Source organism: Schistocerca cancellata, chromosome 12 (genome assembly GCF_023864275.1).
Source record: "Schistocerca cancellata isolate TAMUIC-IGC-003103 chromosome 12, iqSchCanc2.1, whole genome shotgun sequence".
Lineage (NCBI taxonomy): Eukaryota > Metazoa > Arthropoda > Insecta > Orthoptera > Acrididae > Schistocerca > Schistocerca cancellata.
In genome coordinates, this window is record NC_064637.1 from 94,101,155 (window position 1) to 94,117,686 (window position 16,532).

The 16,532-nt window shown below is 40.7% G+C and overlaps 1 protein-coding gene across 1 annotated transcript in view; it reads left to right on the forward strand.

The window, feature by feature from the left end:
* LOC126109478 (leucine-rich repeat-containing protein 15-like) overlaps positions 1-8,441 on the forward strand; it is a 120,105-nt gene extending 111,664 nt beyond the window's left edge. The window contains exon 10 of the mRNA XM_049914505.1: positions 7,973-8,441. Within this exon, the coding sequence (XP_049770462.1) occupies positions 7,973-8,145 (173 nt within the window). The 3' untranslated portion in view covers positions 8,146-8,441. The remainder of the gene's footprint in view (positions 1-7,972) is intronic.
* The last annotated feature ends 8,091 nt before the right edge of the window (positions 8,442-16,532 follow it).

Genomic DNA, 16,532 nt, shown 5'->3' on the forward strand with positions numbered 1-16,532 from the left:
TGTAGATGTCAAAGCTAAAATCTGTACTTGTCAGGATTAAAAAACAGTAAAATTATCGTTTTTATACGATCTAAAAGGCATAGGGCGATTTATATATCTATGGTGCTGGTGTGAACTTGTTTTCCTCTACGGTCTGCTTCCGTGGTTCCCGCCACTTTGGTGTTGTGCCGCGGTCCGCTCAGTCGTCTGCTGTCCATCGCCGCGGGCAAGAGGGCCGCACAGGAGGGCCCCGTCAACGACGCCAGGCGCTGCACGCGTCTTCCGGCTTCTCCCCCGCGCACCGTATCTCATCCCTCGGCCTGGATCTCCATACGCAACAGTTGTCATCTTAGTAGGTCGTCATAAATGTTAAAATAGGCGTTATGATTGAATTCGCTTTGTTCGTTGAGGATTAAATCAGGATCTTTATTTTTGTGGGTGTATATTTCGATCTCTTCTAAAATGTTAAGAAACCGTCCCTTGTGAGCTCTATGCAGGATGTCTAAGTTGTTTTCAATATTCGTGACTGAGTGCTTTGTCGCAGCCATATGCGCCCCAAAAGCTGTTTTGTTTTGAGAGTAGGTGTGCTCCCTGAATCTGGTTTCAAAGTTCCTACCAGTCTGCCCTATATATTGTTTACAGCACTCATTACATTTGATTTTATATACACCTGAATCCTGAAATTTATTCCTACTATTACATATTCTATGCCGGAGCTTCAATTTTAACGTGTTATTTGTTCGGAACCCTATTTTAACGTCGGATTTACGAAAGCATATTTCAATTTTGTCTGCAATTCTTCCATTGTAAGTGAGAGCTACGTATTTTTTCTTGTTGTTCCTCTTAACTGCTACTTGACTTCCTTCTGTTTGTTCCATTTGCCTCTTTTTTATCTTCCTATAAATATTCATCACCTGCTTACACGTATATCTGTTCGCTACGGCCACTTGTTTTAAAATACTTAACTCCTTTTCTACTTCGTGTTGGCTTAGTGGCAATCTTAGTAGCCTGTATACCATCGAAGTAAAATATGCCCATTTGTATCGCGGTGGGTGACAAGAGCGCTCATTGATAACTAGAGCTGTACACGTAGGTTTTCTGAATACGCTAAATTCATGCTTCCCATTTTTCTTTATTAGTGTTAAATCTAAGTAATCTATACGGTTGTTTTCTTCAAATTCCATGGTGAATCTAATTTTCGGATGTTGAGAGCTCATTTTTTGTGCTAAGTTTTCGATATCATTTTTATCTCCTTTGTATAATAAAATGGAGTCGTCCACATATCTTCTGTAATATACAATTTTCTCAGCGATTTTAGGATTTTCATCAAAGAATTTGTTTTCTAAATGATTTACAAAAATGTCAGACAGCGTCCCAGCTAAACTGTTCCCCATTGCCAGCCCGTCTTTCTGTTGATAAATTTTACCATTGAAAGTAAAGTAATTGAACGACAAGACGTGTTCCAACATTTCCACTAGTTCAATCACTTCCCCCAGTGCCAATTTACCATGAGTGAGGAGATTGTTCTTAATGATCTCAATCGTTTCTTTTACGGGAATGTTTGTGTACAGATTGGTGACATCCAATGAAGCTAGTGACGCATTCTGAGGTATAAGTACGTCTTTAATTTGTTCGGCAAATTCGTAGCTGTTGCTAATGTTGAACTAGTGGAACGATTGAGATCATTAAGAACAATCTCCTCACTCATGGTAAATTGGCACTGGGGGAAGTGATTGAACTAGTGGAAATGTTGGAACAAGTCTTGTCGTTCAATTACTTTACTTTCAATGGTAAAAATTATCAACAGAAATTCGGGCTGGCAATGGGGAACAGTTTAGCTGGGACGCTGTCTGACATTTTTGTAAATCATTTAGAAAACAAATTCTTTGATGAAAATCCTAAAATCGCTGAGAAAATTGTATATTACAGAAGATATGTGGACGACTCCATTTTATTATACAAAGGAGATAAAAATGATATCGAAAACTTAGCACAAAAAATGAGCTCTCAACATCCGAAAATTAGATTCACCATGGAATTTGAAGAAAACAACCGTATAGATTACTTAGATTTAACACTAATAAAGAAAAATGGGAAGCATGAATTTAGCGTATTCAGAAAACCTACGTGTACAGCTCTAGTTATCAATGAGCGCTCTTGTCACCCACCGCGATACAAATGGGCATATTTTACTTCGATGGTATACAGGCTACTAAGATTGCCACTAAGCCAACACGAAGTAGAAAAGGAGTTAAGTATTTTAAAACAAGTGGCCGTAGCGAACAGATATACGTGTAAGCAGGTGATGAATATTTATAGGAAGATAAAAAAGAGGCAAATGGAACAAACAGAAGGAAGTCAAGTAGCAGTTAAGAGGAACAACAAGAAAAAATATGTAGCTCTCACTTACAATGGAAGAATTGCAGACAAAATTGAAAGATGCTTTCGTAAATCCGACGTTAAAATAGGGTTCCGAACAAATAACACGTTAAAATTGAAGCTCCGGCATAGAATATGTAATAGTAGGAATAAATTTCAGGATTCAGGTGTATATAAAATCAAATGTAATGAATGCTGTAAACAATATATAGGGCAGACTGGTAGGAACTTTGAAACCAGATTCAGGGAGCACACCTACTCTCAAAACAAAACAGCTTTTGGGGCGCATATGGCTGCGACAAAGCACTCAGTCGCGAATATTGAAAACAACTTAGACATCCTGCATAGAGCTCACAAGGGACGGTTTCTTAACATTTTAGAAGAGATCGAAATATACACCCACAAAAATAAAGATCCTGATTTAATCCTCAACGAACAAAGCGAATTCAATCATAACGCCTATTTTAACATTTATGACGACCTACTAAGATGACAACTGTTGCGTATGGAGATCCAGGCCGAGGGATGAGATACGGTGCGCGGGGGAGAAGCCGGAAGACGCGTGCAACGCCTGGCGTCGTTGACAGGGCCCTTCTGTGCGGCCCTCTTGCCCGCGGCGATGGACAGCAGACGACTGAGCGGACCGCGGCACAACACCAAAGTGGCGGGAACCACGGAAGCAGACCGTAGAGGAAAACAAGTTCACACCAGCACCATAGATATATAAATCGCCCTATGCCTTTTAGATCGTATAAAAACGATAATTTTACTGTTTTTTAATCCTGACAAGTACAGATTTTAGCTTTGACATCTACATATTTTAATTAAAATTTTTTAATATAAAAAAGATCTACTGAATACAGTATGTGCAAATGGAATGTAACAAATGTACCAGACGCCACCTGTCGGTAATAGTGTTATATTTAATATAAATGACGTGCACTTTGCCAACCAATTTTATGTGACGTAGCATGTGAAAGGTGCTGGATTTGGACGGGTTACTCCTGTAACTGAAATATCAGGTACGTTCTGGTACATTTGATGTTGATTAGATAGGATGAAAAAGATTTGCTTTCGTGAAATAGTAAATTAGCGTAATTATTTTTACAGATCTGAAGATGGTTCTGAATGAACCGAAACCGGTCATATGAATAATAAAAAAATATTTGCAATCAAGACGGATTTTAAGTACCATTATAAAATCACTGATTGCGGTTATCCCGTAAGACATTATATCTGTTTTTGCAAAGATATGTATTTGCCCCAGTTTTTATAACTTTGTTTCCATGGTACTTTTGTGTTATTGTTTCTTTTCACATACATTTCTCCGCACTCGATACAGAATGAAGAATTTGGCCATTCGTTACCTCATACGATGGGAAGCACGTATCATCTCGTAGACAGTTGAATAATGCATGACAGCTCGAAAATCTTCCCACTTACCCTACTTATGACGTACGTGGTGGTTGGATGTATAACGGCAGTACGAACAACGTTGCGCGCGAAGATACACCAGTTTACGGTAATTTCACCACCCTGTTTCTATGCTGGTCAGGTGACGTTTAAGTGTAATGATTACACGTTGTTCTCGCGTCTTAATGTTACGTACTTCTTTTTTATATATATCCCTTATGCATTTATTTATTTATTTATTTATTTACACTTTAGGTTCCGTGGGACCAAATTGAGGAGCAAATCTCCAAGGCCACGGAACGTGTCAGTACATGAAATTACAACATAAGAGTAATAACAGATAAAAATAAATGTTTATGAACCCGAAAAAAGTAAGTCCATAAGTTTAAGTAAACGCAATCAACAATACAATAAGAATTGACTTAATTTTCAAGGAACTCCTCGACAGAATAGAAGGAGTGACCCATGATGAAACTCTTCAGTTTCGATTTGAAAGCACGTGGATTACTGTTAAGATTTTTTATTCGAGTGGTAGCTTATTGAAAATAGATGCTGCAGTACACTGCATACCTTTCTGTACAAGAGTTAAGGAAGTCCGATCCAAATGCAGGTTTGATTTCTGCCGAGTATTAACCGAGTGAAAGCTGCTTATTCTTGGGAATAAGCTAATGTTGTTAACAAGAAAGGACGGTAAGGAATATATATATTGAGAGGCCAATGTCAAAATACCCAGACTCGAGAACCGGGGTCGACAAGAGGTTCGTGAACTCACACCAGTTATTGCCCGAACAGCCTGTTTCTGTGCCAAAAATATCCTTTTAGAATGGGAAGCGTTACACCAAAATATAGTACCATACGACATAAGCGAATGAAAATAAGCAAAGTAGACTAATTTTCGTGTCGAACGATACCGTTCGAATAGCAAAAATGGCAGTATTAAGTCTTTGAACAAGATCCTGAACGTGGGCTTTCACGACAGGCTTACTATCTATCTGAACACCTAGAAATTTGAACTGTTCAGTTTCACTAATCATAAGCTCGTTCTGTGAAATTGAAACGTCTGGTATAGTTGTATTGTGTGTTAGAAACTGAAAAAGCTGAGTCTTACTGTGATTTAGCGTTGGTTTATTTTCTAGAAGCCATGAACTTAGGTCATGAACTGCTCTATTTTAAACCGAGACAATCCTACACACAACATCCTTTACTGCCAAGCTAGTGTCATCAGCAAACAGAAATATTTTAGAGTTACAGCGGAATGTTCTAAAAGACTGGGTCTGAGCCGGTTCTACACATTGAGTTAGAGGGTGCAGATAATAAAAAGAAAACAGAGCTTTCACAAAATTAAATAAATCGATACATTCTAATTTGAATTTAACAAAGTGAAATGCATTCAAAAGAGAACGGTATTATAATTAGTGCCACTGTGATGGGCAACTCATTCTCTGATATTACGTCATTTAATAATTAAATTCTGCTTTGGATTTTCTGCATCTGCATCGATACTCCGAAAGCCACCGTACGGTGCGTGGTGGAGGGTACCCTGTACCATTACTACTCACTTCTTTTCTAGTTCCACCCGCAAGTAGGGTGAGGTAAAAACTGATATTTTTATGCCTCCTCCGTATGAGCCGTATCTCTCGTACCTTATTTTCGTGGTCCTTACGTGAAATTTATTTTGGCGGCACTAGAATCGTTCGGCAGTCAGCTTCAAATGCTGGTTCTCTAAATTTTCTCAACAGTGTCTCTCGAAGAGAACGTAGCCTTCCCTCCAGGGATTCCAGTTTGAGTTCCCGTAGCATTTCCGTAACACGAATTGTTGAAACCTACCGGTAATGAATTTAACAGTTCGCCTCTGCATTGCTTCCATGTCTTCCTTCAATCCGACTTGGTAGGTACGTATCCCAACCACTCGAGCAGTGCTCAAGAGTAGGTCGCACCAGCTTCCTATATGCGGTCTCCTTTCCAGGTGAACCACACTTCCATAAAATCCTCCCATTAAGCCAACGTCGGGCATTCACCCTCCCTAGCATAGTTCTCACGAGCTAGTTCCACCTAACACCGCTTTGCAACGTTATGCCCAGATATTTAATCGATTTAAGCGTAGAGCAGGACACTAGTAATATTGTGTCCGAACATTACAGCTTTCTCCTTCCTAATCATGCGCATTAACTTTCATTTTTCCACATTTAGGGCTATCTGACATTCATTACACCAACCGGAAATTTTGTCTAAATCTAAGTCGATTTTGTAGTGTACCAAGGCATTTCATAAAACTTTGATATTATTTTGGGTGTATGAAATTGTGTGAAATTTATTTTTCAATATTCGTATATGTATGTCTAATTGTATAACAACCTTGAGAATGACATATGTTCCGAAAGAGATTGTGCAATAATTTTGGTAATCATCTTCATTACAGTCCTTGGACGAATATGTAATGACTTCGTGAGTATAGTGCCACAGTAACGCCAATCAGAATGTTAGCGCTATAATTCTCTTCTCATAATATTGTTGAAGAAGAGAAGAAGAGAAGTTTGTTAACATCGAGTACAGATTTAAGTGTCAGGAAGTCGTTTCTGAAAGTATTTTTATGGAGTGTAGCCATGTATGGAAGTGAAACATGGACGATAAATAGCTTATACAAGAAGAGAATAGAAACTTTCGAAATTTGGTGCTACAGAAGACTGCTGAAGATTCGATGGGCAGATCACATAGCTAATGAGAAGGAATTGAACAGAATTGGGGAGAAGAGAAATTTGTGGCACAACTTGAATAGAAGAATGGATCGGTTGGTAGGGCATATTCTGAGGCATCAAGGGATCACCAATTTAGTATTGGAGGGCAGCGTGGAAGGTAAAAATCGCAGAGGGAGACCAAGAGATGAATACACTAAGCAGATTCAGAAGGATGTAGGTTGCAGCAGGTACTGGGAGATGAAGAAGCTTGTACAGGATAGAGTAGCACGAAGAACGGCATCAAACCAGTCTCTGACTGAAGACCACAACAACAACAACAATGTTGTAGACAAGACTTTCCTCTGTACTTGAATGATGATGTATTTGAATCTAATGTTTTTTCTTTTTCAAACATGCTACCAGTTTCGACATCACAAGTGTCATCTTAGGCCCCGAACGTAAACTGCCATCCACATCAGTTTTCATGTGCAATGAACAGAATCCTATGCAGCGGGCCACAATTAACTGGATTCCGTACCTTCCGTGTCTGGCTGCAGTCGGACTTGATGGATTACCAGGGATTTCTCTCTCATCATACCGGTGGTCTGCAAACTACCCCGTTTCGCAATTAACAGCAGGTAGTCGCATTCCGACAAATGAGTAGATCTACGTAGGAAGATGTTTCATGCCAGGCCCCACATGCTTGGCTATAAATATGTTAACTGTTGAAACGTCCTGGCAGATTAAAACTGTGTGTCGGACCGAGACTCGAACTCGGGACTTTTGCCTTTCGCGGGCAAGTGCTCTACCAAGAGCTACCCAAGCGCGACTCACGCCCCGTCCTCACAGCTTTACTTCTGCCAGTACCTCCTCTCCTACTTTCCAAACTTTACAGAAGCTCTCCTGCGAACCTTACAGAACTAGCACCCCTGAATGAAAGTTCTGCAAGGTTCGCAGGAGAGCTTCTGTAATGTTTGGAAAGTAGGAGACGAGGTACTGGCAGAAGTAAAGCTGTGGGGTCGGGGCGTGAGTCGAGCTTGGGTAGCTCAGTTGGTAGAGCACTTGCCCGCGAAAGGCAAAAGTCCCGAGTTCGAGTCTCGGTCCAGCACACAGTTTTAATCTGCCAGGAAGTTTCATATCAGCGCACACTCCGTTGCAGAGTGAAAATCTCATTCTGGAAACATCCCCCAGGCTGTGGCTAAGCCATGTCTCCACAATATCCTTTCTTTCAGGAGCGCTAGTTCTGCAAGTTTCGCAGGAGAGCTTCCGTAAAGTTTGGAAAGTAGGAGACGAGGTACTGGCAGAAGTAAAGCTGTGGGGACGGGGCGTGAGTCGTGCTTGGTTAGCTCAGTTGGTAGAGCACTTGCCCGCGAAAGGCAAAAGTCTTGAGTTCGTCTCGGTCCGGCACACAATTCTAATCTGCCGGGACGTTTCATATCAGCGCACACTCCGCTGCAGAGTGAAAAATCTCATTCTATGTTAACTGTTGTTTTCCGCATGCTGACTGGAGGAACGCTGTGTTCCAGGGCTGACCCTGGAGGGCAATCCGTGGACGTGCGACTGCGCGCTGGAGCCGCTCTTCACCAAGATCCGCAAGCACGGCATCGTGGTCAGGGCCGACCCTGCCATCTGCGCCAGCCCTCTGGACCTTAAGGGCAAGGAGGTCCTCAAGGTGGTGGGCGAGCTGCAGTGCGGCTGAGATGGCACCGGTGCCAACAATGCAGGCCGGGCGCAGAGCGAGGGAACTGCCTGCAATTCATCTCCTCAACACACCACACTCCACTCCACTCCACTACACAACACCACACTACCAGCTCCACTCAGGCGACTGTTGCATACAGTACGCATTATTATACTAGGTATAGCAGTACACCTTACACTACCAACTGCACAGAATCAACTTTTCTATATAGCATGTACCATTGTATACTGTATTACATCATATGTAAGTATACATATCATACTATACATACAGTTCTGCATCACAAAACACTATCCACTGCATGGAAATGACTGTCATATATATATATGACAAAACACTGATGTTTCTGTTGTTTTAGAAACTTGGGAGATTGGAGAGGACCAAGTTTTGAACGTTTTGATGTGAGGTTCCTGTAACTGGAAAAGTGAAATTAAGTTTCTGTAGCACTATGCACTTTCTACGCATCCTGTAGACTAAATGAAACATCAGAATACTGTGTGTGTAAAACATCTCTTGATATGGGAGTATAGTCAAATACTGTAAAAGACATCAGTGCCTTCACTTACGTAGCCTAAACGTTCAATGTGACGAATATCAATCCCCTTACATAATGTGCAAAGACGAATCATGTTCCCCCTGATTCCCTATAGGATTCTGCACTCCCGTCTGAGGGTATCAAACCACTAACTTACCAATACTTTTACCCATAGCCGACCCTATATTTACTATTTAAGTTTACGAAAATCATCGTATTTCGTCCTACACCCATTCCTCAAACATATATAATTTTTTGTACAACAATTCTGTATAAATCTATATTTATTATTTGTTGAAGTGATCATGAGTGAAGATGTTATTGTTTCAGAATATTTTGTTGGTGTGCTGTACCCGAAAAAATAGAGCCATGTGCAACGCCACTCAACATTTCTGACACTCATACCATGCACCGCTTCTCTTCTTCCTTTCTTTCCACACTGCACAATTTCTGGTGCGCGTTTCCTTGATGGGAATTGGGGGGGAGGAGGAGGGGGGAGATAAAACTTGTTACAACTACAAGAATTTTTTTTTTCACTAGAGGCGTTTCGCTTTATTGAGCTAAAGCATCATCAGTGGTTGTGGTTTCCCCACATCGGGAAACGCCTTCGTTGGTATGTGAGAGAGCAAGTGGAAATCATCACCACTGACGATGTTTTACCTCAATGAAGCGAAACGCGTTTGGTGAAAAACACACGCATTTTCTTGTAATTGCAAGTACAGAATGAAAATTCCCTCAGGGACTGCTTATAACTCGCAATATATGAGAAGAAATAGCGTATGATATACACCACTAAATAGAACAGTTTCTCAGCTTTCCTAAGATATATAACATTTCATGCCATCTATTGTCAGAGAAGTATAAACACCAAGGAGAAGCTGTAGCTGGTAGAGTAATAACGGACTTGAAACATGCGACCGACTGTGAGCTTGCTGTGTCATCAAAAGGTTTAACATGTGCACAGTAAGCTCAGATTCTGTTCCTGCTGGTGTGTACACAAGAGACTTTACATAGCCCAGAAGAAAAAGTCGGGGGATGTCAGGGGAGTTCACAGGCGAAGAGACTGGACATTTGGTTACAAATACTCCCTGGCTGAAGTTTCATGTGAGATACGCCATGGCCTGACGATCAAAGTGTAGTGGAGAACCTGAAACCACAAAGTAGTGAGCAGTTGCAAGGGAACCTCCTCCAGAATTTCAGGTGATGCATTGTTTTGAAAGTTCAAATACGATGCACTATTCAAAACAATCTGCTAAGATGTGTAGTCCAATAATCCGATCTCCAAGAATCACAGCCCAAGCATTCACTGAGAATCACACCTGATAACTTCTCGTACAGGTAGTGCCTGGACTTTCTTCAGCCCACTGGTGGCGGTAGAAAATTTATTTCTACCTTCAGGGTCTTTATATATCGAAGGGCTCAAAATTTCCTCCTCTACAATCTCTCAATTCCTTAAAACGTCAATCTGTTATACCCTGTATACAATTACTTTCCTCGCATTACATCATTTCGAGCGCATGACTACGCGTCACATACCAAATATTTCACACCGCTGCATATTCTCCGTGTTTTATACTTGAATAAGATTTTAGTTGAAGAAACACAGTGATTTGGACTGTATTCAGCGTACATGCTGTAGACACGGTGCTCGTGCAATTTTTTCCCATTGTTTTGTTACAGTGAGTGTAATTATTGACTGACTTGTGTATTGTAAGATAAAATGTGAAGGTTATTTATTTATATGTATTTCTAAATAAAGCAACATAAATCTAATATATTTGGTGTGTATTTATCTGAGACTTCTAAGGTATCCTAGTTTATGTTTGACCTATATTAAAGTAAGATAGGGGAGATGGGAGCATATCATTTTGAGCTCGTCATATTTACGAGTACTTTCATCCGCTGTTGAATGTGTGGAGACAAACTGAAAATTTGAGTCAGACTAGGACACGAATCAGGAGTTCCTGGTGCTTATCTTGAGCAAACGCACGGCCATTTGGCTGCGTGGCCACTCTTCTAGACCTCAGCCAAACGCAACTGGTTTCGTAAAGTAGGAGGCCAAGCTTCGAATCCTGTTCTGACAAAAGTTTTCGATTTTGTATACCCGACCAGGACCACTGACTGTCATGAAATGGATCAAATGTTTGCCCTCAATAATGCTCAATTTCAGCTGTGTAGCTACTTTCAAATGATATACCTATGAGACACTACATTGTTAAAATACAAACAGGAACAACCATTGGACATTTAGTTGAAAGAATGCAAAGAGAATATACAAAGCGCAGTATAGTAAATGGACTTTGGATAGAATGAAGCGTTCATCATGTCCCATAGTGGTTAAAGAGATGTAGGGTATTCCTGTAGAGTTCAATAAAATTAATCATCGACAGGACTAAAATACTGAGTATACAAGAAAGGAGAACATTTCATAATAAAACATTGTACCGCATTATGGTACTTTACAATGAAAGACATGACTGAAGACCTAATGCAAGGGGGAGGGGGGGGGGGGTAGAAGACACTAGAAAATACACAGGGCCGATGAGGTTGCATATAGTTCGTGACATTATTTCATAATCGATTATCGAAGCAAAATCTGTTAGTGACACCTAGCAAGAAATTCTTTGGCTCTAGCCAGAATTTATACCAAGTGAATTACATATTTTACTTAAATGTAAGATATATTCATTACAAATAGCACAAAATTGGTCATTGCTTGTTGATTCCATTGATACAATGCTTCCGATATTGTACTATAGTTTTACGGGAGAGTATTGTACATCGCAAACTTTTCAGTTTCATCTCTAACCAGTCATGTAATGGAAGATTAATATATTTCATTTGAATTGGCACCATTCACTTTATGTGTGCGGCAGTCTTTTTCTGAAATTACTACAACTGCCCTGCAAAAGTAGGGTGTTTCCAAATGTGAAAACTGCTCCAATGTGAACCATGGTCATGAACCTCGACACAACTTTTCTATTAAATTTTTTTAAAGTGTTGCAGTTGATAAAATTAGTATTGTGCGTCAACTCTGTCCGTTTGACAGGTTGTACTATACCGGGTGATATTAGTTGAAAACAGTCTTTGTTACAATTTCAGTTTTTTTATTTATCAACTACGCGTTTCACCTTATTTGGGTACCTTCAGACTGATCTTAATTTGGTATTTCTATACCGGGTGATTTCGGTTGTTCATTACAGACAAACGAAAATAGAAACACATTGCGCATGTCACAGGAAAGAGAAAGGTTCAAAGTTTCGACATAGCTGCCCTGTTGATAGTTTGTAGAAACCTGGCGACTACGTCACAGGAGAAATCACAACGTGTGTTGGAATTTACGTAAAATCAATCCATTGCTCAAGCGTAACGTGCATTCCGTCATAGATTCAAGAAGATGCCGCCTCTGCACAAGTAGATTTATGAATAAAAACTAAACTCCACCCGAGCAGGCCGTGGAGGCCCACTGGTACCGACCGACCACCGTGTCACCCTCAGCCCACAGGCGCCATTGGATGCGGATATGGAGGGGCACCTGGTCAACACACCGCTCACCCGGCCGTATGTCAGTTTACGAGACCGGAGCCGCTACTTCTCGATCAAGTAGCTCCTCAGTTTGCCTCTCAAGTGCTGAGTGTATCCCGATTGCTAACAGAGCTCGGCAGACCTGACGGTCACCCATCCAAGTGTTAACCCAGCCCGACAGAGCTTAACTGCGATGATCTTACTGGAACCGGTGTTGCCACTGCGGCAAAGCCATTGACAGATTTATGACTGGCACACAAAATTATTGGAATTTGGTTGCATATACAGTTGAAACAGCCCTGGTGGGCCACGCTCCTCTGATGGAAATGTCGCACTTATACGAGATGCGTTCACACGGAGTCCTCGGAAGTCCACAAGACATGCAGGGCAGAAACTTCAACTCCCTCAGACAACAACGAAGGGTGTTCTGGACCGGGGCCTGCATACAGCATTAAAACTTGCAGCTACTGCAGAAATTGCGTCTCGGCGACCATGAAAAATAATGCAAACTGCGACAGGAATGTCCTACCTGTACAAGCTGCAAAATTGGTTGTTTTCTCAACTACTAGAAGATTCGAATGGTTTCACTTTTACGCATGACGGCACCCAACCTGACTTTCCCCTTGAGGTGCGGCGTTATATTAACGGCACCATCCCACAACACTTGACTATAAGAGGTGGACAACAAAATCTTGTTCATTACTTTTGGCCCCCCATGTCACCAGACCTCACACTTTGAGATTAGTGTTTGTGTGTGAAGGGGGGGGGGGTTACATAAAAGACAGTCTTTACTCCACATACGGCACCTACTCTTTAGGAGCTGGGAAGTCGAATTGTTGAAGCTGTCGATTCAAAAAACAAAAAAAGAAACCCCGCATCTATTGATTCGTGTACGAAATGAACCAGCCTACCGTTTCGATGTTTCTCGAACAACGCACGGACCTCATGTTGAGTGTATGGTATATGATGTCTATGCGAACAAAAGACTTTTAGCGTTCCTCTGTCCAGTAATAGGCGTAGTGTTCTTATGTCTTTGTTAGTTTGTCTGTGCCCCTGTCTTTCATAGTTTGTCTATGATAAGCAATTGAAATCTGTTCTTTCTTTTTGAATCACTCTGTACTAATCTTGATCAGTAACCCGTCCCCCTTTCCTACTCTCGACTCTAAAAAGGATCAAAGATTTCCGCTTCGTTTTAAGAAAAGCTAATTTTTTCAGACATCTCAGTGATAATAGTGGCGTATCTCCTTAAATTCGTATTTCACAACGACATAATTTTGCAGGTCCATTCAGTGGTATATGTTGATACTGTCTGCAAAACGCATTAGTGGTAGAGTAAGTAGGAAAGAAGAAATAAATGGAAACGCCAAGCCTGATATTAAAATTTTACTACAGGGACAGCGCAAATATCGTAAGCGATAAAAAATTTTCCATTCATTATTTCGTAGAGGATGTAATAGAGGAGCAAGTTTCTAAAAGGTTTGTAATGGTGCGTAAAGTGCTCGGATTCTCAAATACTAGACAAAAAAATTTGGATAATTTGCGCGCCATGAATTACGATGCCTCATGACATGTATATACAGTTTGTAACCTTAATAGTTCGCTTTCTGTGTTGAACATTTCACAAAAGATTATACCACCAACTGAGTAGACTACGAAAGCATCTTAAGATTTTAAATTAGGTCAATAATTATACTGAATGTCTAAGTAAAATTTTTGTTGGCCCTGGAAGCTGTTAGACAACCTTTAAATAGGTTTGGATGAATTTAGCTGCTAATATACATCATTGATTCTTGAACGCTAAGCTTTTGTAGTAAACATTGCTCAATTTGCTTGTTATATCTTAATATAGGCTTTCTTTCGCGTATCAGAATATAAGTTGTTGCAGACAATGTAGTATGCCATGTACAACCACGAACTGGTGTAGAATTAGTGTATGAAAATGTGACATAAAAAATGCATATTGCTTTGAATGGAAGGAAGAGGTATTTTTATTACAAAAAATTATTTATATAACAATATCGTATGGCATACGAAAAAAACAGATCTTTTAGTGCTATAGTTTAAATTAGATTTGCCATCGTAAGCTCTTTGTTCCTCTGATACAATTAAATCATTATGGTCTGTGATGATGCAAACAAATAAGGCACTAGCTAACTGTGACACAATGTCTAAATCGTCACGCGTGTAGTAAAAAAAAAAAAAAAAAAAAAAAAAAAAAAAAAAAAAAAAAAAGACAAAATACATTAATCTCGGACTCTAAAATGCACACGATAAGAGCTATTAGCAGTTCTTAAGTAGAAGAGATATTTCACATTAGCGAAGGTGAACAAGTGTTCATACCACTTAAAGTATACGTTTTACACACCATATTTATGGCACTTTTTTTCTTGGTTTGGTCCGTAGTACCTCCTCCCAAGATGTGGACAGAAGAGTTCTTACAGTAGAAGGTACCTGTTTCGTACTTAAAAATCTGTAACGATTCCACAACATGGCTAGTTGTAATGGTGCGAATATAATATACTCGAAACATCCATCTGGGCAGACAGATGCAGATATGGCGAAATGAATTTACCAAAGCATTTCTGTCATTTACTGACTTCAACTGAGCGCACCTATCCGATTAAAGTGCTATCTATATATTCATCCCAAAAAGTTGATGTATGAAGTTCGGGCATTTAAAATACAATATAGAGGGTGTCAAGCGTTAGGGACAGATACCTTAAAAAGAAACAAGAAACTTTTCCTATACAGGGTGATCCATTGACAGTGACCGGGCCAAATATCTCGCGAAATAAGGATCAAAAGAAAACACTACAAAGAACGAAACTCGTCTAGCTTGAAGGGGGAAAGCAGATGGCGCTATGGTTGGCTCGCTAGATGGCGCTGCCATAGGTCAAATGGATATCAACTGCATTTTTTAAAATAGGAACCCCCATTTTATTACATATTCGTGTAGTACGTAAAGAAATATGAATGTTTTAGTTGGACCACTGGTTTCGCTTTGTGATAGATGGCACTGTAACAGTCACAAACGTATAAGTACGTGATATCACGTAACGTTCCGCTAGTGCGGAAGGTATTTGCTTCGTGATACATTACCCGTGTTAAAATGAACCGTTTACCAATTGCGGAAAAGGTCGATATCGTGTTGGTGTGTAGCTATTGTGATCAAAATGCCCAACGGGTGTGTGCTATGTATGCTGCTCGGTATCTTGGACGACATCATTCAAGTGTCCGGACCGTTCGCCGGATAGTTACGTTATTTAAGGAAACTGGAAGTGTTCAGCCACATTTGAAACGTCAACCACGACCTGCAACAAATGATGATGCTCAAGTAGGTGTTTTAGCTGCTGTCGCAGCTAATCCGCACATCAGCAGCAGACAAATTGCGCGAGAATCGGGATCTCAAATACGTCGGTGTTGAGAATGCTACATCAACATCGATTGCACCCGTACCATATATCTGTGCACCAGGAATTGCATGCCGACGACTCTGAACGTCGTGTACAGTTGTGCCACTGGGTACAAGAGAAATTCCGGGACGGTGACAGATTTTTTGCACGCGTTCTATTTGGCGACGAAGCGTCATTCACCAACAGCGTTAACGTAAACCGGCATAATATGCACCACTGGGCAACGGAAAATCCACGATGGCTGCGACAAGTGAAACATCAGCGACCTTGGAGGGTTAATGTATGGTGCGGTACTGTGGGAGGATGGACAATTGGCCCCCATTTTATCGATGGCAATCTAAATGGTGCAATGCTTGCTGATTTCCTACGTAATGTTCTACCGATGTTACTACAAGATGTTTCACTGCATGACAGAATGGCGATGTACTTCCAATACGATGCATGTCCGTCACATAGCTCGCGTGCGATTGAAGCGGTATTGAATAGCATATTTCATGACAGGTGGATTTGTCGTCGAAACACCATAACATGGCCCGCACGTTCACCGGATCTGACGTCCCCGGATTTCTTTCTGTGGGGAAAGTTGAAGGATATTTGCTATCGCGATCCACCGACAACATCTGACAACATGCGTCAGCGCATTGTCAATGCGTGTCCGAACATTACGGAAGGCGAACTACTAACTGTAGAGAGGAAAGTCGTTACACGTATTGCCAAATGCATTGAGGTTGACGGACATCATTTTCAGCATTTATTGCATTAATGTTTTATTTACAGGTAATCACGCTGTAACAGCATGCGTTCTCAGAAATGATAAGTTCACAAAAGTACATATATCACATTGGAACAACCGAAATACAATGTTCAAACGTACCTACGTTCTGTATTTTAATTTAAATAAGCCTACCTGT